The sequence below is a fragment of the Ursus maritimus genome, unplaced genomic scaffold, assembly GCF_017311325.1.
Source record: "Ursus maritimus isolate PB19 unplaced genomic scaffold, ASM1731132v1 scaffold_5, whole genome shotgun sequence".
In the NCBI taxonomy this organism is placed as follows: domain Eukaryota; kingdom Metazoa; phylum Chordata; class Mammalia; order Carnivora; family Ursidae; genus Ursus; species Ursus maritimus.
In genome coordinates, this window is record NW_024426663.1 from 28,816,924 (window position 1) to 28,844,384 (window position 27,461).

At 36.8% G+C, this 27,461-nt stretch overlaps 1 protein-coding gene across 3 annotated transcripts in view; it reads right to left on the reverse strand.

Moving 5' to 3' along the window:
• The window catches only part of SCAMP1 (secretory carrier membrane protein 1), a 139,677-nt gene that overhangs the window by 14,877 nt on the left and 97,339 nt on the right, over positions 1–27,461 (reverse strand). Inside the window, exons 8-9 of one of the 3 annotated variants that reach the window (XM_040622151.1) lie at positions 27,049–27,166; positions 3,436–3,490 (exon numbers count right to left, since the gene is read on the reverse strand). In XM_040622151.1, coding sequence (XP_040478085.1) covers positions 3,436–3,490; positions 27,049–27,166 — 173 coding nt within the window. Of the gene's footprint in view, positions 1–3,396; positions 3,491–27,048; positions 27,167–27,461 lie in introns of those variants that run through there. The other 2 variants (XM_040622152.1, XM_040622150.1) reach the window with 2 other exon arrangements.

The following is a 27,461-nucleotide window of genomic DNA, read 5'->3' on the forward strand; positions in this document are numbered from 1 at the left end:
TAAAATGTAAACCATACACATTAGCTCAACATGATTTATAGATGATATACCCAATGAAAATCCAAACTCACTTTTTAGATAACACCCAGAAAATTTAAAATGCTCTTCCCTATTTTTAACACATATTTCTCAAGATAAGATTCACCACGAACATTTTTAGATTTTCATCCTCTTTAGATAACTTAGTGAAAAATCCAACAATACACAAATAGGTACGTTCATCAGTACATAAAGCAGCTTAACAGATAGCTAGGTTGGAAACAGAACACAAGAGTTCAAAGCTAGTCAATACAATACTAGTACAGAAGCATCCATTTTTAACCCACAAGGAGAAACGTGAGCCACAAAACAGGTTTCCATTTTGAATCTCATTAACTTCTAAATAGTATGTGTATTTTTGACCTCAAAGTGATCAAAATATATGAGTGAAGCTCATGTTCCATCCCCTAAAAGGTCTAATCAACAGAAAAATTCTCATTTTATGTTGCTCAGTTTTTAATGAAGTCTTTTATATTATTTAATTTCTTCAGCACATAGATAAATTATACATAGCTTCTTTAAAAATCAAATGTGATTTATATACATTAACCCCACAGCATCATCTCTACCTCTGAAGCGTAATATTGTGTTTTAAAATTAGACAAACTAACATCCAGTAAACAGCATTTATTATAAAACTTTGTGTTAGCCACAATAAATATACAAAACTTCCGAACCACTGAAAACATGCAACATTAGAGGACAGGTGGAGGCATTTATACCATGATGCTCACTGCGACGGCGGCGCACTATTACTCACTGACGAAATATACAAACATCCCTAGATAAATAACCAGTCCCAAATTACAAATCACTGAGCAACGATTTTCCAGTGTTCAAATTTTAGTTTGAAATAAAATAGCCACAGTTTATTACTGCAAACTGAAAGGACACGAATACTTACAACAATGAAGACCATTTCATGAAGAAGCTGTGATACTGGGTCAATGTTAGTATAAAATATAAAACATTAACAAATGCCAATCTCTTGCTGGAAAATTGTGACCATTTACTCATTATTGTTAGGAGAATAGAGAATATAAGAATTTAAAATCCCTATACCTTATCAAACTGTTAGTATTGCCATCATTTTAATGCACATTTATATTTTTAAAAAAAACAATTTCCTCTCGTGGCTTATGCAGAACCCAAGGAACTGGATTTTAAAACATTTTCCCCATCCACACACAAAAAGGTACTGTTGGTTTTTAATTATTTGCTGTTTAACAATGCTACCTTTGGGGATTTCTACAAGACAGAGAGAAGACTTCCTATTCTTGAAGGAAGTATGTCAGTATTTTTAAGTCTCTATATTCATTTGTAGTTGAAGAAAAGAAAAAAAGAATGAACTTGAGATATAAATTAATGATGAACATAAGTACTCTGTTATAGTTGTGGTTAATGTTTTGAATGTTTGTAAAATACATGCTCAGTAAAGCACACTGTGATAAAACAGATTTTCAGTAAGATTATGAGAATCTGATGAACTTGAACTAGCTAATTTGAGAAAGTAGGGAATTATCACTGATCAGAAGTATTCATAAAAACAGTTTTAAATTCATATTCTGAATCCCTATTTTAATCAGAACAAAGAAATATCTTCAAGTCCATTACTTCAATAAATCCCAAGTAAATCAAATGTAAACACAATCTAGATGGATCCATGTTACCTAGTGTCACACAAAGCTTCCCTCATAAAGTAAGAACTCATCATCCCACCCCAACATGAAATTCATTTATCTCCAGATTTGGGGGAGAAAGAATGAAAGTGATTTAACCATTTATGCCCATTTGATTCTTTTTAGAAAGGATCTGCAGTCTCAAAAAAAATAATATAATCCAACAGACTATCCTTACTTGAAGTCAAGGTGAACAAATCACTGATTAGTCTGCAATCTTAAGTTAGCTAACGACTTCCGAAAACACACTATATAATGACTTTACAAGCGTCTCTGAGTCATTTAATCTCTACTAAAAATGATTCAAAGTTTCAAACCAAGTATCCTGTAAATTGAATTTAATATGCTGCATAGCCCGAACATTTTTAATGTGGTTGTAGTCATAATTAATGCATTTAACTGTATTTGTATTTTCTTGTTTGGTGCACGTTGTTTTTCTATTGCTGAAAAATTTTAATGTATTCAGTCTGCCTCAAAAGTGAAAGACGAGGTGCATTAGGGATTCAAGTATATGTGAAACAACAGCGTCTTTTTCTTTTTTAATCCCACTACAGATGAGAGGCTAAAAGAAAAATCCCTGAAATACTGTATGTTCTTTTGGACAAGGAGTTAGATCCTGAACTTTAATACCTCTGTTAAAAATTACACACTCCCAAAAAGAGCTGCCAAACACAATCTCAATTCAGTTAAAATGAGGCCACAAGAATATGCAAAGTTTCCGTACAGTAATGATACTATTCACAATCTGAATACTGAAAATTAAAAAAAACAGTATTATCATTACTACATTCTATTCCATTGATTATCTACCCTTTTTTGGATAATGCACTGCATACTGTGTTCTCAAATTGCACCCCAGCTGAATTTTTATTTAAAAGAAACTGTGCAGAAAACCACTTCTTTGATTCTACCAGCAACTCCTAATCCTACAGCCATAAGCAGTGCAGAAGCCAAAATCACAATTCTTTTTTAAAGAAATGTGGTGCCCATGCAAGATCAGAGAATGATATCAAAATATATCAACTACTCTAAAAAAAGAAAAAAAAGGAACAAAAAATAAAGGCTAAAATTTACATGATCCTACAAGAAATGCACACAGGCTGCCGTCACTGGTGACTAAAACTGCTTGCTAAAAGCAAGCCAATTTTTTTAAAGTCCTAAGTCCCTGATGGCCTATTTCTTTCAATATAAATAAGGGAAAAACAGAATGAAGTATCGCCTTAATGCTCCAATATGTAATCCCTTAAGTCTAAGATTCTTGAAAAGAAAAGACTGCAGCTAGTACTAAAAATGCATTTTTAATCATAAGTACCATATTAATTTCAGTGTCACCACTGGAAATAAGTTGCTGAACATTCATCCCCAAAAATATGGAGAATATTTATTTATGTGATATTTTTTTCTGCAGGGGGCACCAAAATATTAAATTGCTAGGTAAATAATAAAGACAAGTTTTTCTGGTTTTAGCCCATGCACAAGTGAACAGGAAATATACATGCCGTGTGTACTGTTTTGAACATAAAAATATTTATAGAATACAGTAACTGGAGAAAAAGTACAGTCAGAAGGTACCAGTGTGTTGTTGGAGGGCTCTCTAAATCTGGTTACCCTTGAAAGCATTCTGAGCCGCACTAGTTGCTGCACTTGAAGCTGCATTTGCAGCTACCGGGAGTCTAAGGTTTGCTCAGTCTTGTTGGACATCACACCTGTTGCAAAAATTCTTGTTGGGCTTTCTCAAAACTAGCACCTGTCGTGCGGTATAGTCCATGTGCCTATGGAGGCACAAAACAGTGGGACAAGGTAAGTGGTAATCTATACATTCATTTTTCAGCAACTCTTCAATTAATCTCAACTTTACCCAGAGATAAAAGAACTAGCCTGCAGCCATGATTCCTAAGGTCAAGAACATCAGCCACCACAATGGCACACAAGATTGTGTTAAGTATTTTCCTAACACAGGCTTTTCCATTTTATCCCCAATGCAGAAGAGGTACTTTACGCTTATGGCAAACCAAAAATAATTTTTAAAACTTCTTAACCAAGTGCAAGGTTAAGTTTCTTGCTGTACCTACTTACTTAGAATATTACAGAGAATGGTTTAAACACAACAAGAAGACATTCGAACTTTAATTTATTATTTACTACCTAAGACAATTCAGAGGAATAATATCTATTTCTATGCTGAACATATACACCACTAACCTATTACAATCAAAATGATATCATTTTATCATTTAATGTACCAAGCACTCATATGTTCTTAAAGATCACTTCTGCTATCCTCTCTCACTCATATACCATTTTACTTTTTGTGTATAGGGGAAGTCTAAAGGATTTACAAAAAGAAAAACTTTTTGGTAACTGTCTGTCCATACTGATTTATCACTTAAATCTTCAGGTTTATTTGTAAGTTCAAGGCTCAAAAATACTCTATTTGCACATGTTTCAAGATGCATAAACTATGAAGTGCAACAATACATAACATCAGCCAATTTAATATAAATTTGAGAAAAAAAAAAGAATAAAACAAAAATTAGAATATTCATTTATTACCTGCCTACAAACTTGGGGGAAGGGAGGAAGAGACAGAAAGGGAAATTATAAGTTATAAACTTATATTATTAATATAATAGTTAAAGAGGATTAAGTTATTAACTTATATTATTATTGATGAGGCCTAAATAAAAAGCCTGCCTGGAATGCAATCAAAGCAGGTTGGGAACATCGGGGCAGTGCACCCAACTCAGTCTTTTCCCCAATCCTGGGTAAGGACTGATACTTGACCAGATAAATATGGAATGAGGAAAAGGAGAATGAATCAAAGACTTTCAAGTCAAGCTTAGATATACTACTTGTGAAGTTGTTTCAACAAGACAGAGAATAGACAAGACGGGTTGGTTTTCGAAGGAAAGGAGATGCTAAGAAGTTCTAAAAACTCATACATTCCACAAATGGTGACTGGACGCCTACTCTAGACCTGCGACAACACGCAGGTGAAGATCTGGTTTGGAGCTCAAGAGAGAGAAATGGAGCGGGGAAATAGGGACTTGAAAAGCAATGGCACATCGGTGGTAGCTGCAACTCTGACATAAATAAAATGGTCCACGAGGGAAGAAAAGAAAAAGAGTCAAGTACCAAAAGTCTGTTAAGATGTAATATCTTATTAAGAATGTACCACAATAGACGAAGAAAATTAAAACAGGAATGGGAAAAGCCAGAGACTTTTCTAGGTGACCAAGGAAGACCACATTAGAAATGAAGGAGCTGTCAACGGTGGAGAACAGCACTAAGTTCTTACCGACATAGGATGAGAGAGCAACGAAATACCATATTCAGTGGAACAATGCGTAAGGGTCAGGGAATAAAAGGCGCTGACAAGCTACACTTTGAGTAGAGTAAAACCTTTTTTGCATACTCAAGCACTATCGATGAAATTTTAATTCTTTTCATACTTTGAGAATGGATGAAAATGACTTTCCTACATGTTGATTGACCGATGTATATTGTTCATCTCTGTTTATTTCCTTTCTCTCTCAAGGGATAAATCTTTTGCTGTATTATCCACAGGTTACTATTACGACAACACACAAAAATGGTTCCAAACAAAACTGCTGAGTCACTTGACTTATAAACACAAAGGGATCTGAGAATATTAATCTTCACAATAGCACGTTTTGTCAAACGCTCAATTCCATTCCATGACCCTTCTTTCTGTAATTTTCTGAGTCAACATCCTCAAAGCATTTCTTCATGTTGTAAAAGATTTTCAGAATCATAAAATAAAATTATTTTTATTCCCTTTTTTTTAGTCATTTTTTTAAAAGATTTGAGAGAGGGTAGCAGTGAGTGGAGGCGGGCAGAGGAAGAGAGAATCTCAACCAGCTCAGACTCTCACTGACACAGAGCACCAAAGGGCTCCATCACGACCAACCCTGAGATCATGACCTGAGCAAAACCAAAGTCGACCACTCCAACCAAGCTTTGAGCCACCAGTACTATTCCCTTTTTGAAACCAAGATTTTACTATGGAACATAAAGAATACAGATGATGTACTAGCCTCATTTCAAAGAAAAGTATCTCAAAACAGAGTTCAATGATAGATCAAGAAATGAAATGTAAGAATTACATCCTAATAAACCTTTACTATAGTAGACCCTTCACATGCAATGTATCCCAGAGTTCACTCACTGTCTCATCTCTCCTCCTTTCCCCCCAAACATTTATGGCATGTGAATACAGCAAAGCAATGTTTGATTCTAACTGCATTTGTATTCCTTCCAATGTATTTTAAATTGGTGCTCTGTATATATACATCATCAAATGGTCATTTATGTACAAAATGTAATGATATGCCCCAGACGCAGAAGCGAAAAGTAAAGGCAACGTGTCAAAATCTTCTCAGAGTCCATATCCATGACAGCTCGAGAGCCACCTGAGGGACAACGGAACTGCATCATGTGTTCACGGTGCATAATGCTCACTGCTGTATGAAATCCATTATATCCATGTGAAGGCGGATAATTCTTTTTGTATCGTCGTGCTCCAGCAAGCTATGACAGGACTTAAGTTCTAAATATAATAAAAAGCTCGTTTCCTGCTCATGTTTCAGAGTGATATCTAGCTGATAGCGACTCACATTCCTTATAAATAGGAGACAAAGCTTTTATGATAAAATATTACAATTTTGAAAACCAAAGAGCTTAAATACTTGCTCAACCTTCCAGTTACAGAATGCAGTTAACCTCATCGTGTACGTTCTGGAGCAAGCATGAGAAGAACACTTTAGTTTTGGAAACATCTAGCTGATTCTCACTCTTTCTACCTGGCTGGATCACCCACTCAAAACCTCAAGTTTGGGTGCTGGTAATCAGTGTGGTTTGAGGGTTGAGACATCCCTTCCAGAGTCCCGGATCCAAGCCCCCTTAGACTCCACTGCTCCATTGGAGAGTCTGCTCTCCACCCTACCCCCCCTCTCATACTCCACTCTCAAATAAATAAATCTTAAAAAAAACAAAAAACTGAACACCCTCCAGTTTACTTCCCTAAAACAAGAGAATATTTGTTGCCCCTATCTATCTACCTCAGAAGTCGTTCTAAGGGATCAAATGAGAATTATGTAAATATGTAACATGTAAATATGTATAATAAATTAATATTTAAATATCTTGTAGAGTGTAACGGCCAAGATCACAACTCCAAAATGGAATTTTATTTACTGAAGTTATCTTCAAAAACAATGTAATACATATACTATGGTGGCTATATACACTAAAAATTTGAGCTACTATATACTACAGAAAGAACAGAAGACCATGTTTGCAACACTTAAGTAAACAATGATCCAAGAACGTACATTTCATTAAGCTTTACGCTCTGATTTCAAGAAATGATCTTTTATAAAAATAAAGTACATCTGTGTATCCAAAATTATTTTTTCATTTTTGAAAAACCAGGAAAAACAAAAGAAATTAATTTTGAGATTTGTAAGTTCTTACCTTTTTGAGTTTTTAAAAAGCTTATGAGTCTCATAGTCAATGCTTTCAATTCAAACATCTCTTTATAAACCATCTTGACCATGGCCACACAGATCAAGGGGTCAGACCACTCTTCTAGTAACCTCTGGAATGAATACTCCCTAGTTTCCACCTACTGAAATCCCTCATGCCCTTCGGGCCCTATCCTTCACTTGCTTGACTGCCCATGACGCTGCCGCTCATTGTGCAGACACTTTCCCTCGATACCTATATATCTTCCTAAGGGATCTACACATCTCTTCGCTAACTTTTTGTAGGGTTGTAGACATACCCATTCCATGTATATCACATGCACTTTTGGTTCCATGAGGGAAGGGGCTATTTCCACTCAAAATTATTACATCTGCTCTAAGATCTACAGCCAACTTGCTTGGGGCAAGCGCCTGATCTTGGTCAGTCATGACACCATAACTCTCTTGATCTTGGGGTCCTTGGGAGTTCAAAAGCTCCAGTTGGAGTCAGAGCTTGCTTTAAAAAAACAAACAAACAAAAAGACCGACATAATGACTTGCAAGTAGAACTACTATATGAGGTTAGTTACGTTTTATCTATTAGGGATTAAATATTATGTCCCAAATTACCTAAGCCATGTTACCAAAAAGTACAATACTGCTCCTAGCATGAACTGATTCCTGCTGTTACAAAATAAGTCAAAGCTAGTTTTGCAATTACCTCGGCTGTTTCAAGAACGAACATACTAGAGAACTTTTAGCACCCGCACTATCATGAGATAGATTGTTCGGCAGAAAAGATATCAATCAAGGAAGGAACGGCTTTGAAGGACACATATAGGCTAGACCGGACTTAATAGAATACACTACAGAACACCGCATCAAAAACACCCAAGAACACACATTCTCTTCAAGTACACATGGAACATTCTCAAGAATTACATATTAAGCCATAAAGGAGAGCAAATCTCAATAAATTTAAGAAGGCTAGGAATCATATCGAAGTATCCTTTTTTCTGACCTGCATGGTATTAAAAACAGAAATCAATTACCTAAGTAGTGGAAGACTGAGATGCCCATCAACAGAATGACGAGATTCAAGACTAGTGGTCCATATACTACAATGAATATTACTCAAGCATCAAAAAATAGATTTCTCAACATTTGTGCATACATGGGAACGGACTGGAGATAATATAAGTGAAATAAGTCAAAAGACGAAAGCTTAATTATCCTTCATGGTTTCACTCATTTTATGGAACATAAGAATAGGAGAGTCAACCATGGGAGAAAGGAAAGGAAGAAGAAGGGGAAACAGAAAGGGAATGAACCATAGAGAGACTACTGGACTCTAGGGAGGAAACAAAACTGAGGGGCTTCAGAGGGAGGGGGGGAGAAGTTGGGATAGAGCTGGTGATGGGTAGTAGGAGGAACTTATTGCTATCCGGAGCACTAGGATATGACCATAAAGTAATAATCATGGAACAGATACAATCAAAAACTAAAAAAGAATATACTGTAGCATTTGACTAACTAATAAAAATTCCATATAAATATAAAAAAAAGAATACACGAGAAAGGAAATACAAAAGGGTAAATATAAAAAAAGAAAAGAGAAATCAATTACAGAAAAAAACTGACCAAAAACATGCAAACATGGAGAGTTAAGCACATGTTACTAAACAACCAATGGTCCCAACAAAAATCAAAGGAAATTAAAAATACATTCAGACTTAATGAAAGAGAAACCCAGCAGGTTCAAAATCCTTTGGAAAGGCAAAAGAAGACCTCCAAGAAAAAGTTTAAAAAGCAATACAGCTGCCATCAGAAGGAAACCAGAAGAAACTCTCAAACCGCTATCTAACCTTAAACCTAAAGGCCTGAAAACCACACCAACCAAACAATGCCAAAGTTAGAAGAAGCGAAATAATAAAGATCAGACGGAGAAAACAGACAAAATAGAAACAAAGAAGACAAAAGAAAAAAAAAAATCAATGAAACTAGAACTGACTCCTTTGAAAAGGTAAAAACAAATATTAAAGATAAATATCAGACACCTCAAGCAAAAGAGGACTCAAAATCAGAAATGAAGAGGACAAGATTACATCCAACACTACAGAAAGTACAAAGGACTGTTAAGAGACTACCTATGAAAAATTATAGTGCCAACAAACTGGACAAGCTCAGGCAGAGATGGATAAGAGTTCACTAAAAACATAACAAATCTTCCAAAGACTAATCAGGAAAAGAAATAATGAAAATCTGAATAGACTGATTACTAGTAATGAAAATGAATCAATAACCAAAAGAATCTCCCCAACAAACAAAAGTTGAGACACGGTGGCTTCACAGATAAGTTCTACCAAACACTTAAAAAAGAGGAAGAGCTAATAGCTATTCTTCTCAAAACTTGATTAAAAAATTAAAGAAAGGAGAAATGCTTCCTAAATTCTTCTATTGAGGCCAGGAATTACTCAGTTTGGTATCATAAAACCAAGGAACTCAAAAAAAAAGAAAAAGAAAAGAAAAAAAGAAAAAAAGAAGAATTACATGGGCCCATATTCTGATATGGATATACAGCACAAAATCTCAAAAAATTAGAACTAAACCAAATTAACAATACATTAAAAGAGATCCATTGTCATGATCAAGATGAGATTTATTCCCAAGACCAAAAAGAATGGTTCCAAATATCTTCAAATCACCTTAACAGCCAACCAAGATTAGCTACAAGGAAGTGAGCAGTAAAAATCATGCAATCTCAAATACGCAGCAGGAAGAAATCACTTCACAAAATTTAACATCACATTCTGAGTAAAAACTCACAACAAGTGGGTAAAGAGAGAGAGCTTACTTCAACAAATAAAGAGGCCATATACTTGACCAACCTGTACAGTTAACATCCATACTCAGTGGTGTAAAGTGAAGAAGCTTTCCTCTAGATGAGGGAACAGGACAAGAATATCCATCCCTACCTTTTAATTCAACACGTATGGAAGTCCCAACCGCAAAAATCAGGCAGAAAAAGAAAAAAAGACATCCACTGCTTACTATTGCAAATAACATGAATGATATCTCATATATAAAATCCTAAAAGACTCCACCAAAAACTGGTAGATTAAATGAATTCAGTGAAGTTACCAAGAAGAAAATTAATATACAGAAATCTAGTGTACTACTACCAGGCATGGCTGCCTGAGATCGTGTGACCGGCGCCCTCCCAAACTCCAAGAGGACAGGCTAGAAGCAAATCAAAGCCCTGACAACGAGGCGCCTGGGTGGGGCAGTCGTGGACGCCTGCCATTCAGAAGTTGGCGTGATCCGGCGTTCCGGAGAAAGGAGTCCTCATGGGCTCTCGGCTGGGAACCTGCTTCTTCTCTCTCCCTTCCCTAAGCTACGTTCACCTCTCTGCTTCAGTTGGCTGCCACATAAATAAATAAATAAAATCTACTGAAAGAAGAAGCCCACTCCCTAGATCCTATAAGAAAAGGGAATGGCCTGAAAGGACCCAGCAATATATTTGGAACTCTGAGAAGCCCCTAGCAAGCCTCTTCATCAGGAAGACAAGGAAGAAGGAGAAGCCCCCACAAAGAAAAAGACAGTGAATTCTCGTGGCCTCTCCACAAGAAAGTAATGAATATTCGGATATAACCAAATTATCAAGAAATGGAATTCAAATAGCGAAGTGAAGTCAAAATAGATGTAGTAGAATTCAAAAAACTATTAACGAAAGGTCTGAAATATAGAATCCTAAGGACAGGAAATGACAAGGGAATCTGAACAGAAATTAAAATTCTATTGAGCCAAATGAGGCAAAACTAGAGGCTCTCGGCCGGCCGATAATCGAAGAGAACAGAGAAACCCGGGAGTTAGATTAGTAATTGGAGGATGGGTTAATAGAGGAAAAATCCGAAAAACCGAAGATGGTCTTAAAAATCCGCCCACGAATGTGGAGTTTACGAGGAGGTAGCTAATCCGTAACGATCAATGTTAGAATCAATCAAACATCCCAGGAGTGGAGAAAAACAGAGTCCTAAAGAAGAATTTGAACAAATTGTGGCAAAACTTCCCTAATCTACAGCAAGACAAACACATTTGTGTCCAAGAGGCAGGAGAGACGGGCCCTCCCTAAGCTCAACCATGACAAACCTAGCCACGTCCGTCATAGTGCATTCCAAAATATTAGATGCTAAGGAACCATATGTGAAGCGGCCGGGACGAAAGAAATTTCTCCACGTACCCAAGGCAAAACATCAAATCAGTCAAGACCATCCACACAGAACCTGGACGAGAGAAAGGAGTTGGAGCATATTTAAAAGCTCTTTCAAGAAGAAACATCTAGCCAAGGATCGTTTATCCAGGCAAGGCTGTATTCAAGAAATTGATGAAATAAAGAACACGTTTCAGAGGGATCGCATCACTAACCAATTTGAACACTGAAACAGCCCTACAGGAGATGCTGACACTGGAGGTTCTATAAAGTAAAGGAGCTAAAGTGATACAGAACAGAAGTCACAGCCAATACAACAAAGGCTTTACTGGCAACGTGGAACATTATAAATCACTTATCTCCTCAATAATCGTCTTAATGAATGGTGTTGGAACCATCCCATAAAAGCATGCCCACGAGTTCCCAGATTGGATATAAAGAAAATGACCCATCCATTTGCTGTCCACAAAGAATCAATTTCAAAGCCAAAGATACTTCCAGACTGAGAGCCCCAAAAGAAGGATGGAAGTACCATCTTTCCGCCAAATGGACCTCAAAAGAAGCTGGGGTAGAGATTCTCATATCGATAAATTGGATTTTTAAACTACAGATTCATAGTTAGAGTGACGAAGAGCACTATTTATTGTCTTGAAGTATTCAACAAGATGGATATGACAATTATAAATTAGCCCCTTAACAGAGCAGCAAGATACACGAAACCAACTCGAACCGGAATAAAGAGAACTTATAAATAAAAAAACTTAATAAGTAGTGAGGACCTCAACACTCCCTATCAAAATAGACAAGAACACCCTGCTAAAACTAAGCAAAAGAATCAAAGGCTTTTGAATGCCATACTGAAGCAGGTGGACCCCTCAGCAGATATATCTAGAACACTACACCACAGAACCAAGGAATACTCTGTTCTATTACTAATGCCGTCGGCATTCTCCAGAATAAGACCATGTTCTGGGACACAAGACAGGTCTCACCCAACCAGGCAAAAAGATTGAAAGTTATCCCCTGCATATTCTCAGACTACAGCTCAGAAGTGGAACTCCAACCACAAAAGGAAAAATTTGGAAGAAACTCAAACCTGGAGACTAAGAAGGCCATCCCTGCTCAAGGGCCAATGACTCGAATAAACAGAAATCAAAATCAAATTAAACATGTTATGGAGACCAATGAAATGAAAACACAACAGTCGAAACCTAATGGGATACTGCAAAGGCTGAGTCCCTAGGGGGAATGCACAGTAGCCATCAAGCCTCACTCACAAGAATAGAAATCTAAAATGCACGTTTTTATATTCTCACCTCAAAAGCTGGGAACAACAACGAGGGACAGGCCTAAATCACGCGCAGAGGAAGCAGAGATGACCAAAATTAGAGCTGAATCAAGTCAACAGAAACCAGGAAGTACAGTAAGCTGGAAGATCACAGGACTAGAAGCTGGTTCTTTGAGAGGAATCAATAAAGTGAAACGAGACCTACTGCTAGAGACTTATCAAAAGAAAAGAAAGGACGATATTTAAAATAGTGAGCGAAAAAGGAGAGTCTGACAGGAGCACCATTGAATGTAGGAAGGATTATTAAGAAGATTTTTATCAACAGACTATATGCAATAAAACTAAGCAATCTGGAAGAGATGGAATCCTTCTGAAACCTATAAACTACCAAGAGTTGAACCGAAGAAATTGATTCCTTAAAAGGCGAATATAAATTATGAAGAATTGCAGTCAGTGATAACCTGTGCAAATAACAAAACTCCAGGCCCAGAGCCGGTTTTCCTGGGAATTCTACCAATAATTCAAAGAAGAAATAATACCTATTCTCTAAAGCTATTTCAAAAAGCCAAACAGAAGAAGCTATAAACTCATTTTATGAGGCCTATATTACCTTGATCTCAAATCCTCGAGCAAAGACCCATCAAAAGGAGTACAGACCTGTTCCTAATGAATATGGTAGCCAAAATCCTCAACTCCAGATATAATAGAATCCAACAATACATTCAAAGGATTATCCATCCAGATCAAGTGGGGATTCATACCTAGGATAAAGCGTGGTTTCAATATTCGCATAATCGTCGCGTATACATCATATCAACAAGAAAAGGACTCAGGAAGCCATCGCTTAGTCCTCATCGTCCGAAAGAGATTGAAACAGCATGCCTATCTCTGATTAAACCCTTCCAGTAGGTATGAATAGAGGTACATTTGTTTCATATCTCATAAAAGCAATCTATGAAAAGCCTGCACTGCAATATATTATTCTCATAAGGAGAAAAGTGGAGCCCATTTCCTAAGATCAGGAGAGAACGCGACAAAAGGGATGCCCTCTCGCCACTATTATTCAGCATAGTATCTAGAAGTCCTTGCAACAGCAATCAGGCAGACAAAGGGATAAGTATTCAAATGGCTAAGAAGTCAAAATGTCTCTCTTTTACAGATGACATATATCTCTATATGAAACCCAAAGAAGCCACTCCCAAACTATATAGAAATTCATAGAGACAATTCATAGTGGCTTTGTTCCTGGGATACAAAATAAGAATGCTCAAAAATCAAGTTGCATTTCTATACATCGAACAACGGAACCGAAGAAAGAGAATATGGGAATCCATCCCATTTCAATAGCTATCGCATAAAACCACTATTACCTTGGAATTAACTAACCAGGAGACGTGAAGGACCTATTCTAAGAAACTATAATCACTCTTGGCAAGAAAGACATTGCAAGAAATAAAAAGAGATGGAAAGATATTCCATTCATGGATTAAGGAAGAATTAACATAAGTTCAAAATATCCATAATACTCCAGAGCACAATCTACACTTTCATGTATCCCTGATCAAAATACCAAGGACTTATTTTCAAGAACTGGAACAAACAGTCTAAATTGTATGGAAAGCAGAAAAGGGCCCCAGAATCTCAAAGAACTGTTGAAAGGAAAAACAAAGCTGGGGCATCCACAAGCTCAGATTTAGAACTGTACTACAGCTTTAGTCACAAAGAACAGCATGTACTGTGCATACAAAAACAGAGACACATAGACCAAGGTGGAACAAGAATAGAAGCGGCCACGAAATGGGGACCCTCTGCTCTTTGGGAACAACTAATATTTGATAAAAGCAGGAAAAAACATCGGATGGAGAAAAGACTGAGTCTCTTCAATAAATGGTGCTGGAAAATTGGACAGCTAAGCGAAAGAGAATAAACTGACCACTACTCTCCATCATACAAAATAAACTCCAAATGGATGAAAGAAGCCGCGATGTGAGACAGGAATCCATCAAAATTCTAGAGAGAAACATAGGCAAGCAACCTCTACGACATGCTGGCCCAGAAAGACAACCTTTTTCTAACAGCACATCCCCAAAGGAAGCAGAAACACAAAGATAAAATGAATTATAGGGACTTCATCAGTTAAAAGTTTCTGCACTCAAGGAAACAGAGTCAGAAAAAACTAGAAGCAGACCCACAGGAATGGGAGAATATACTTTCAAATGAACACTACCAGATAAATGGAACTGGTATCCAAGATCTACAAGAACTTCTCAAACTCAATACGAAAACAAATAAACAAATCAAAAAATGGGCAGAAGATTGAACAGAATTTTTCCAATGAAGACATACAAATGGCTAACAGACACATGAAAAAAATGTTCAAAATCATTAGCCATCAAGGAAATTCAAATCAAACCACACTGAGATACCACCTTAGCCGAGTTAAGAATGGCAAAAATAGACAAGGCAAGAAACAACAATTGTTGGAGAGGATGTGGAGAAAGGGGATCCCTCTACATTGTTGGTAGAATCAAGGATTGGTACAGCCACTCTGGAAAACAGTGTGGAGGTCCCTTAAAAAGTTAAAAATTGAGCTACCCTATGATCCAGTCCATTACACTACTGGTATTTACCCCAAAAGATACAGGCGTGAGTGAAGAGAAGGACCATATGCACCAATGTTCATTAACAGCAATGTCCACAATAGCTAAATCGGGAAGGAGCCGAGAATGCCCTTCAACAGATGACTGGATTAAGAAGTTGTGGTCCATATATACAATGGAATATTACTCAGCTATCAGAAAGAGCAGTTCTCAACATTTGCTACAACATGGACAGCACTGGAGGAGATAATGCTAAGTGAAATAAAGTCAAGCAGAGAAGAAGACCAACTATCATATGATTTCTCTCCTCTATGGAACATAAGAGACTAGGTTGATCGGTAGGGGAAGAAAGGGATAAAGAAAGGGGGAGTAATCAGAAGGGGGAATGAAACATGAGAGACTATGGACTATGAAACAAACTGAGGACTTCAAGGAGGGGTTGGGGGGAATGGGATAGACCGGTGATGGGTAGTAAGGAGGGCGTATGCATGGTGCACTGGGTGTTATACACAACTAATGAATCATCAAGCCTTACCCGGAAACCGGGGATGTACTGTATGGTGACTAACATAATATAATAAAAAAATCATTAAAAAAAAAAAAAAAAAGAAATCTATATACTAATAATAAACTAGCAGAAAGAGAATTAAGAAAGTAATCCCATTCACTATAACATCAAAAAAGAAAAAAAATACCTAGGAATAAACTTAACCAAAGAGGTAAAAGACCCATATAATGAAAACTATAAGACACTGATGAAATGAATTGATGTTGATACAAATGGAAAGATCTATCACGCTCATGGACTCAATATTGCTAAAATGTCAACAGGCGCCTGGGTGGCTAAGCCGTTAAGCGTCTGCCTTCGGCTCAGGTCCTGATCCCAGGGTCCTGGGATTGAGCCCCGCATGGGCTCTCTGCTCAGCAGGAAGCCTGCTTCTCCCTCGCACACTCCCCTTGCATGTGTTCCCTCTCTCACTGTCTCTCTCTGTTAAATAAATAAATAAAATCTTAAAAAAAAAAATACTGCTAGGAAGATCGGTAGGAGAAGGAAGGGAAGAATGAAGGGGGGGTAAACAGAAGGGGGAATGAACCATGAGAGACTATGGACGCTGAGAAACAAACTGAGGGCTTCAGATGGGAGGGGGGTGGGGACTGGGATAGGCCAGTGATGTGTATTAAGGAGGGCACGTATTGCATGGTGCACTGGGTGTTATACGCAAATAACGAATCATGGAACACTACATCAAAAACTAAGGATGTACTATATGGTGACTAACATAACATAATAAAAAATTATTATAAAAAAACACTGCTAAAATGTCGAAACTATCCAAAGCAATTTACAAATTCAATGCAATCCCTATCAGAATACCAACAGTATTTTTCTCAGAATTAGAATAATCCTAACATTTACACAGAACCACATAAGACCCCAAATAGCCACAGCAATCTTGAGAAAGAAGAGCAAAGCTAGAAGTATCACAATTCCAGATTCGAGCTCTACTACAAAGCTATGGTAACCAAAACAGTCCTGTACTGGTGCAAAGAGACACACATAGCATAATGGAACATCATACAGAGCCCAGAAATAAACCGATTCTTACATGGTTACTTAATCTGTGACAAAGGAGGCAAGAATATACAGTGGGGAAAAGAGAGTCTCTTCAATAAATGGTATTGGGAAAACTGGACAGCTACATGCAAAAAAATGAAACTGGACCACTTTCTTTCACCATATATAAAAATGAATTCAAAATGGATTAAACATATAATGTAAGACCTGAAGCCATAAAACTCCTAAAGGAAAACACAGGTAGTAAACTCTAGGACATTAGTCTTAGCAATATTTTTTTGGATATGTCTCCTTAGGCAAGTGCAACAAAAACAAAAATAAACAAATGGGACTACATCAAACTAAAAAGCTTTCTACCAGTGAAGGAAACCATCAACGAAATGAAAAGGCAATATCTACTGAATGGGAGAAGATATGTGCAAATAATACAAATAATAAGAGACTAATATCCAAAATACATAAAGAATTAATACAACTCAAAAAACCAAACAATCCAATTAAAAAACGGGCAGAAGAACCTGAATAGACATTTTCCCAAGGACAACATATAAATAGCCAACAGCTATGTGCAAAAATGCTCATTATCACCAACCATCAAATGCAAATCAAAACCACAATGAGATACCACCTCACATCAGCCATAATTGCTATCCTCCAAAAGACAAGAAATAACAAGTGTTGGCCAAAATATGGGGAAAAGGGAGCCTTCCTGCACTGTTGGTGGGCATGTAAACTGGTATAGCAACTATGGAAAACAGTATGTAGATTCTTCAAAACACTGAAAATAGAAGTACCACATGATACAGTCATTCCACTTCTGGTTCTTTACCCAAGGCAAACAAAAGCATTAATTGGAAAAGATTTATGTATGCCTACGGTTGTTATAGTATTATTTACAATAGCCAAGATAAGAAGAAATCTAAGTATCTGCTAATAAATGAATGGATAAAGAAGATGTGGTGTATATATATATATTGCAATATTACTCAGCCAAAAGAAGAATGAGATCTCGTCACTTTCAACAACATGGGTGGATCCATGTATTATTATGCTAAGTAACGTAAGTCAGAGAAGGACAAATACCATATGATTTCACTTACATGCAGAATCTAAAAAACAAAACAAATGAGCAAACAACAGAAAAACCAGAAACAGACACATAAATACAGAGTACAAAATGATGGTTGCTGAGGGCTGGGGGTGGGGGGATGTTGGGAGGGGTGTTACAGAAGTGAAGGGATGGGAAAAATAGGTGAAGGGGTTTGAGAGGTACAAACTTCCAGTTACAAAATAAATAAATCATAGGGATGTAAAGTACAGCATACGGGAATATAGTCAATAATATTGTGTAAACTCTTATGGTGACAGATGGTTAACTACTTATCATGGAAAGTATTTCATCCTGTTTATTTCCTTTTTTTTTTTTTAAGAGAGAGAACATGCACATGCATGTGAGCAGGGGGAGGGGCAGAAGGAGAGGGAGAGAATCTTAAGCAGGCATCACACCCAGCTCAGAGTCCAACACGGGGCTCAATCTCATAACCCTGAGATCATGACCTAAGCCGGAATCAAGAGTCTGACACTTATCCACCTGAGCCACCCAGGAGTCCCCATAATGTTTATAAATGTCGAATCACTATGTTGTACATCTGAAACTAATATAATATTGTATGTCAACTGTAATTCAGTTACTAGAAAAATAAAAAGTATTTTAGGGGGCGCCTGGGTGGTGCAGTCGTTAAGCGTCTGCCTCCGGCTCAGGGCGTGATCCTGGCTTGCCGGGACTGAGCCCCACATCGGGCTCCTCCACTAGGAGCCTGCTTCTTCCTCTCCCACTCCCCCTGCTTGTGTTCCCTCTCTCGCTGGCTGTCTCTCTCTGTCTAATAAATAAATAAATAAATCTTTAAAAAAAAAGTATTTTAGAACAGAAAAATTTTTAATGTCAACATATTGTTTAAAAATATTATTATGCTTACTTATTATTAACTCCTTATTTATATTTGTTTCATTTCATTGATTGTAAATCTCGATACTGAATGCCCTGTCTTCTTTATGATTTAAGTTTATATTAATATATACATACGATTTTATACAGGTGATATAAAATATGAATACCTACCTCTGGAGTAAGTTTAGAAGAGAGCATAATCTATTTGTGAAAACCCTGAATTTTTATGTAATCATGTGTACCATATTGAAGTGATTTCAGTTTTGGGAAAAAAAATTAAGAAATTAAAAGTGATACTATACTTCACACCTACGAGGATGGCTCTTATCAGAAAAAATGAAAAATTACAAACATTGGCAAGGATGTGGAGAAATTGAAAACCTACACAACGCTGGCAGGAATGTAAAACAGTACAGCCACTGCAGACAATGGTTTGGTAGCTGTTCAAAAACTGATTGGTGAATTACCATTTGACCACCAAGCAATTCCTCTTAAGTATATACCCAAAAGAATTCAAAGCAAAGAGATTATTAACACAGGTTCCTGTGCACCAATATTCAGAGTAGCATTATTTACAATAGCCAAAAGGGAGAAACAACCCAAATGCCCGTCCACAGATTAATAAAAGCAATATACTATATGTACACGCTGTGGAATATTATTCAGCTACAAAAAGAATGAAATTCTGATACAGACAACATGGATGAACCCTGAAAACTTTATGGTAAGTGAAATAGTCCATACACAACAGTAAATTATCCTACAATTCCACTTATATAAATATCTAGAATGGTCAAATTCATTGGGGCAGAAAGCAGCTGAGAGCTTACCAAGGGCTGGGTATGGGGAGAAATGGAGAGTTATTGCTCTAGGACTGCAGAGTGCTGCTTGGCATGATGAAAATGTTTTGGAAATAATGGCTATAGTTACCTAACACTGTGAATGTAATTAATGCCACTGAATTGTACACTTAAAAATGATAAAAACAGCAAATTTTATATTATATATTTCGCCACAATTTGAAAAAATATCAAAAACCATGAATTGTACATTTTAAATGGGTAAATTACATAATATATGAATGATCACTCAACATGAGTTGTTAAAAATAAAGATTATTTAGATAAAATATCATGTACAGCATTATAAATATTAGCAGAGCCAACAAATCTGAACATGCCTAAGTAAAGATGATTTTCAATAATTAGGACATATCAGTCTTGATTTGGGATTTATTAAGTACTTACAGAAAAGAATAACAAAAATAGAGGACAATCAGAAAAAAGTGAAAATACTAAGGATACCACTTGAGGAGAGGATATAAACAACTTTCTCAGAGTACCAATTTTTCTAGGGATTCGAAAGTATTACTGTACCTACCCTGTGTCCCCTGGATGAAGATAACAAGCATGTGGACCTGCGTTTTAACAGGCAATGTGAATCATCTGAAATTGATTCATAACAGGAAAAATTATAGCGCTGGATGATTCAGAGAAAGAGACGGAGACAAAAGAAGTATACCTATTTGTGACTATAAAAAAAGTATATTAAAATTATTAGCATTCTGTCCTAGATCCAAATAAAGCAAAAAAAAAAAAAAAGAAAGAAAGAAAGAAAGAAAGAAAGAAGAAGGAAGGAAGGAAGAAAGGAAGAAAGAAAGAAGTGAACAACAGTGCTTTCAAAAAAAGTGAAAGCATCACTTTTAATCTACGACTATTACTTAAATGTAAGGATATGTTTACAAAGCATTTACTATAAAACACCAATTTAACTAATCAATGAGACGTCATTATTCTGGATGATATACCCAAATTCTATAGTCTCACAGAAAAGTATTTTCAGAATGGATATACTGGCATTTAAAAAATTTTAAAGCATTTAGGGAAACTTGTTTTTTTAAAAGTGAAATGAGTTTTTGTTCTTTTAAAAGATTTTACTTATTTGAGAGAGAGAGTGAGAAAGAGAGGACGAGGCAGAGGGAGAAGCAGGCTCCGTGCTGAGCAGGAACCCTGGGATTACAATCCAAGCTGAAGGCAGATTCTTAACCGACTGAGCCACCCAGGTACCCCTGAAATAAGTTTTTTCTAAAATTCTTTTGAAATGCTTAAAAAATCACTATTAGTAATTACTTTATTAGTGTGAACACAAATGTCTATGAACAGTTTCTTAAATTTCATGGGAAAAATCATTCAAAACTAAGTCCCAAAAGGAATACAAATTATGTATCATCTATCTCTTCCATACTAAGTTGTTCTGGCTCTTAAACCAATTAAAAGAAGGAAATTTTTGGATTCCCTGGGTACGATCTACTGAAAATACCCCCCTCTTAGTCCAAAACTATTACTTAATTCTATTTGTTTACTATAGAAAGACGACCTTTTAAAAAAATACCTTTTAGAAACAATCTAAGTGAAAGTTTAAGAAACCTGTGAAAGGTAAGAGGTGAACTGTTCGCTTATCTGAGAAGAGACAGATATTCTTGCATTTCAATTTTTTCAAATTTTAATTATAAAATGACACTAGGAGGAAACAAAGATACCATAGCACTCATACTGGGCACTTCATACAGCCATGATTACTTATTCCAATTATGCAAGGCCAAATCAGAATGCCAAAAGAATTCTCAAAATTGTATTCATTATCACTGAAATAAACATATACCACCAAGCATGTTTAGCTGGGGCTGGAGACACAGAATAGCCTAACAAAATGCAACAATTCTAGAGTCAAATAGTGTGCTTTGGGAACTTTTGGAGGGCATTAACTGTTTATGAAGAGCCTGACCCCTAGTGGTTAGCAACTATGGCTACATACACACAGAGGAAACAGCCAGTATGTTTTCAGCTGTTCCGTGCTTTTACTGGATCTCAATTTCTATCAAAAGTAAGACAAATCAGGGCACCTGGGTGGCTCAGTCAGATAATGTCTGCCTTCGGCTCAGGTCATGATCCCAGGGTCCTGGGTTGGAACCCTGCTTCAGACTCCCTGCTCAGCAGGGAACCTGCTTCTCTCTCCCTCTGCTGCTCCCCCTGCTTGTGCTCCCTCTTTCTCTCTCCAATAAATAAAAAAAATCCTTAAAAAAAAAAAAGTAAGAGAAATCCTTGCCACTATAGTATGAAATCTGAGCTCAATTATATTTTAGCTTACATCCCATTTATTATACTTCATAAAATCATACAGAAAACCATCTCATCTAAATTCCTATTTCATTAGACTATGAGATTCAGAGAAGTTCAGGGACTTGTATTGCATTGACTGACAGTGAACACATATAAAAGGATTTCACCGGTAACTTCTTCAACTATGAAGTTAAAAAAAAGGTCGACCAAAATAGAGTATGCGGCACAATTCCCATATTAATACATTTATTTGGGAAGCAGTCATATTTCTTTTGAATGCCTGGCATACAATCAGCACAGCAAAAAACTTTTCCTTTCATGGGCTGGATCTTAAAGAGTTGTGTACCTGGGAGAAAAGCTGCAGGTCAAAGACTTTAGAGTGCGGCACACAGTGCTCAGTTACACAGCAGCTGGAGAATAAACACCATCTCCACACTCTGGCTGATTCATCATCTGTGCCACACATGCCACCATCACTACTGGTTAAAATTCCCTCCACATTCTTTCCTCACAGATCTGCAGTTCTACCCTCATCTCACTACCAAACCCACTTCCTAGGCTTCATTTACATCAAGAAGTCATTACTTCCCAAGTCTAGAAATTCAGCCTAAAGTTCTTTCCTTTGTTCCCAATTTATACATCCAAAAGCTTACCATGTGTTTATACTTCAGTGCTCCAGCATTATTTTAAACTCCCTTGATTCAAAGTGGAAAACGACTTGATGCCCATATATCTTCTCTCTCTCTCTCTCTCTCTCTCTATATATATATATATGTATGTATGTATGTACGTAGTCTTCACGCCCAACGTGGAGCTGGAACTCAGGACTCTGAGAGTAAGAGTTGCATGCCCAGCAAATGAACCAGCCCAGTACCCTGATGCCCATATATCTTTTCTTCTTCCTGTACTCTCTTCCTGAATGACCCACCATCTAAAACCTTTGCGTAATCCTTGAGTCTTCCCTCAACCTCCAATTCCACGCTCAGGTCCAATCAGTCACTACCTCCTCATTTTCCCTTGACTACAGTAACTTCACACTGCCGTTTCATTAGTTCTGACCACCACCATTACCAGCTTCCTACCTTGTCTCCCAGGCTTCATTTCTCCAAGTACCATATCCCTGCCCTACAAATGCCAAATCTATTTGAGAACAGTCTTTCTAAAGCTCAAATTGATCAATTCCATTACTTTCCTCTTTAAACCTCTTCTATGGCTCACCACCACTCAGTAGAGAAGGTCTAAACTTCTTAATAAGGTTTCCCAGTTTACAAGACCTTGCAGAATGTGGCTTATGTGTACAGCCCCCTCTTTCCCTGTCCTCCACAAGCAACACCCCACATCTTCTCCCACCCAACTCATGCACCAAGTTTATTTCCCATCCATTCTGAGCTATTTTTAAATCCCTGAATATGCCACGTTATTTCCTGCACTAAATATGAAAACGGTATTCCTGCTACCCCATACCTACTTATCCTCTCTCTTCTCCCTGTTCCTTTACTTAGATAACTCCTGTTCATCGTGGCATCTCAGCTAAGGTAATACTTTAAAAAAACCTCACTAGTACACAGATCTCCAAAACTTAGGTGTCTCTCCTCTATGATCCCTCTACTTGTCCCTATAAATAGCCACTAATCAATGAATTGTGGTACCTAGCCACTTGTTTCTCCTTCATGCCAAAATGCAAGCTCCTTGAGCTTATACATAATGCAGTACTTTGACACATAACACATTGCTCATAAATGGTTAACAAATGAATGGAAACTGCAACATACCACAAAACCCTCCATGGTACTCTAAACTTATTACATTTCTAGTTTTATAAAGCACCCCCAATGATACACATGGAATAAAGAAATGTCCAAAGAGATGTTGCCATGGTCATGTTTCTTTGGCTAGGCTATAGTCTTAGGTTATCAATCAAACACTAATCTAGGTGTTCCTATGAAGGTATTTTGTCCATGTGATTATTAATCAGTTGCCTTTAAGAAAACGAGAGTGTTCTGAGTTATCTGGGTAGGCCTGATCCAATCAGTTGAAAGGCTTTAAGAACAGAACTGAGGTTTCTCTGAGGAAGAAGAAATCCCACCTGTGACCGGAACTTCAGCTTTCGCTTGAGATTTTCCAACCCCCGCCCCCCGACTGCCTGCCCTATGGATTTTAGACTAACCTAGCAAACCCCCAAAACCACATAAGCCAATTCCTTTCAATAAATCTCTTCATTCTGTTTCTCTGATAAAACACTGATTGATACAGACATCTACTATAAAAGTAGACACTAAACCAGACCCTACATATTAACTGATAAAGGGGTCAAGAAGACCAGAAAAAAAAAGTTAACTTTAATTGAGAAAGCCCTGTGCTGTGCAACTTATGTTCCCTGTTTCACTTAATCCTCACCCTAACACTATGGAAGTAGTTATTATTCCCATTCCTTCCTTCATTCAACAAATACTTTGAGTGCCTATCCCATGCCAATCACTGTCAGTCACTGTTCCAGATGTAAGAAATATAACCTCAAAGAGAACAGACTAGGTCTCTGCTCTCATGGAGCTTACAGAACAGGTGATGACACTGAATTTGAGTGGTTACAGAAGGCTGCCTCAACTCAGAGCTCTAAGTCAAGGCACCAGAATTTCAATCTTGAGTGTATGGTTCCATAGCTCTTGCTCTTCTAATTCCAATGCTAAAGGACATGTTCACCCAGAGGAACTTTAACAAGCTGGGCACCCAGAATGAAAGGTATATAAAGTGGCTTGTGCCCAGATGCTGCAGTGAGTAATACCGACACTAAGTTCCCCCAAGAAAACAGAGGATGACCTAATACTGAAGACATGGGTAATGAGAAAGATTCTGTGAAAGAGGAATGAAGATTTAAGCTAGATCTTAAAAGAACACTTGTAGGTCTTCAACTGGCATAGAAGATGAAGCAACCGAGGAGTCAAAAGGCCTAGCATGAACAAAAACTGGGACAAAGGAACATATGTGATACATATAAAGAAACTTAGAAATACAGTTTGACTAGAGGAGAAAGTATGGATCCAGGAGCAGTAAAAGGTCACTACTAGCCATACTTCCCACAACCACCAAAATTCCATTCTCAACCCAGTCCACTTCAAAAAAATCTTCAGATTGCTGGGCTTGGGTTTTTTTTAGATTAACATAGTAACTACACATAAAACGGACTGAAGGAAGTTGGCAGTGTGAGTGACTTGCAAAAAAAATTCTGGGCTGAGGCTGGGAATGGAAAGAAAGAAAAAGATGAAAAGGATTCTAAGAAAGTATCTAGGAAAGTGACTTAAAAAGTAATGAAAACACGGATAAAAGCAAAGTGCTGAAATAAATTTAAATGGAATCATGAGAAAATACTTAGCATCACTAAATTTATAGTAGGTACTTAATAAATGTTCCTTTTTAAAGAACAGCTTCCCTGAGATAAAATTTGCATAATAAACAATTTATCCATTTAAAGTGTAGAATTCAATGGGGCTTAGTATTTTAGTGTTGTGAATATATCATCTATAAATCTAATTTTAGAACTTTTAATTACCACAAAAAGAAATTTCATAACCATCAGCCATTCTTCTCTGCCCTACCCCCAGCCAAAGGCAACCAACAATCTACTTTCTATCTCTAGAGATTCACCTGTTTCGGACACTTCATATAAATGAAATCATATATTATGTGGTCTTAATAAATATTTTTTGACTATGGATCAGAACTTCTGGAAGAAGAGCTAGTTCTGAGAAGGAACTAATGAGTCGCTGACGCATTACTGTGAGATGATGATATCAATCAACTGGAGACCTAAACACTCATCTGATCAAGCAAGTAAATTTTTATGCAAAGCATTATGTCTTCCAACTCCAAGACTCTAGGTCACCCACGATAGAGAAGAGAAGGAACTCAAAAAATGGGACAGACTGAAATCTCCAGGAAAAAGATTATATAGCACAAAGAGCAGAGAGCTGATTTCATTTAAGAAGACCTGTACTTAGGAGCTGGACAAAGAAATGAAGAAAGAACAGCCTCAAAGGCAGGAGATTCAGAACACAATTACAAACACTGAGGAAGAGGAGCCATCTGTAGGGTAGAAGACTGCAGAATTCAAGGGAAAAGGTAACTGCAAAAAGGCTATAGAACTTAGTAACTTTGGCAAGCTGAGTTTTGATAGTACTTGTGTGTAGTTCAGAAAAGAAAAGTTTTTAAGAGAGAAAATGAGTAGCAAAATATGGGCAGAAAGAACACAGCCCAGTCTTCAGAGTTTTGAGGCAGATAAAAGGCAAATGCACAAGTAGTTATTCTTAAATATAAGGTACAGTATTCCTTGTACATATTCTCAAGTTACCAGACAGTAAAAAATAAAGAAAAAACTGTCCTAAGGAATTATCTTCTTTAAAGTGAAACCCACCAAAAAGTCTTTATCATCTTAAAACACAGGGGTTATTCCCAGGGTTTCTATATCATGTAAAATCTACATATTCGAACACATGTAGAATATCAAAAATACTTATCTGAGACACAGTAAAACTTTATATAAACAAAACCATTGATTTCTCTCTCACCCTATGTAATGATTTTTTTTTAAGGCTATGAAAACAGCCATGGGAATTTTATACAGAGAAGTATAGCTAAGATAATTGGGCAGTCAACTAAAAACAAATTCATGTTGTAACACAGCCCAAAGCTGTCACCAGCTTACTTTATATTCATAATTTCATGTCTTTCAATTTTAAAAACAAACAAAACGCACATTCCACACAAATTTACTTCTTGTATTAATCAGGCTAATATGCTTTATATTCAAAAAAAAGAAATTAGAAAAAAATTTTTAATTCCAAAATTTTTAAATGAGGTTGACTCTTCGTCTAAGAAACCTTGAGCTAACAGGATTTTAAAATATTTCCTTTTTACAGGAAGTTAAAAATGTGATGAAATTTTCTTTGTGCTTAACTTGTAACTGTAAAAGGTAATCCTCAAAGAGAACAGGCGCTCAAGAAGAACGACAAAACTGCTTGAGGTTACACTGAACTAAGAGCAAAACGGGAAGATGGGGACTGAACATAAGATTAAGTATAAAAATTTACAGATGTAAAATTCGCTTACCTTTTTAAACATAACTAGTGAGATGACTGCTGATGCTGTGAAAAGTGCTGCTATGATTATCATCATAATTCCAACAGGAATACTTTGGTTGAGACCAGTAAGGGATGAAATCCAACCACTAAGAAGCAATTAAAAAAAACAAGTGTTAGACAAGTAAGTGAATACCTGCTTTTTAAAAAATAACATAGTAACCAATACATATTCAGCACTTATGAGCCAGGCAATATTCAAGTTCTTTATATTAACTCACTTAATTTTCACAATTCCATAAGACTGATGCTGGTTTTTTTTTTAAGATTTTATTTATTTATTTGACAGAGACAGCCAGCGAGAGAGGGAACACAAGCAGGGGGAGTGGGAGAGGAAGAAGCAGGCTCCCAGCAGAGAGTAGGGAGCCCGATGTGGGGCTCGAT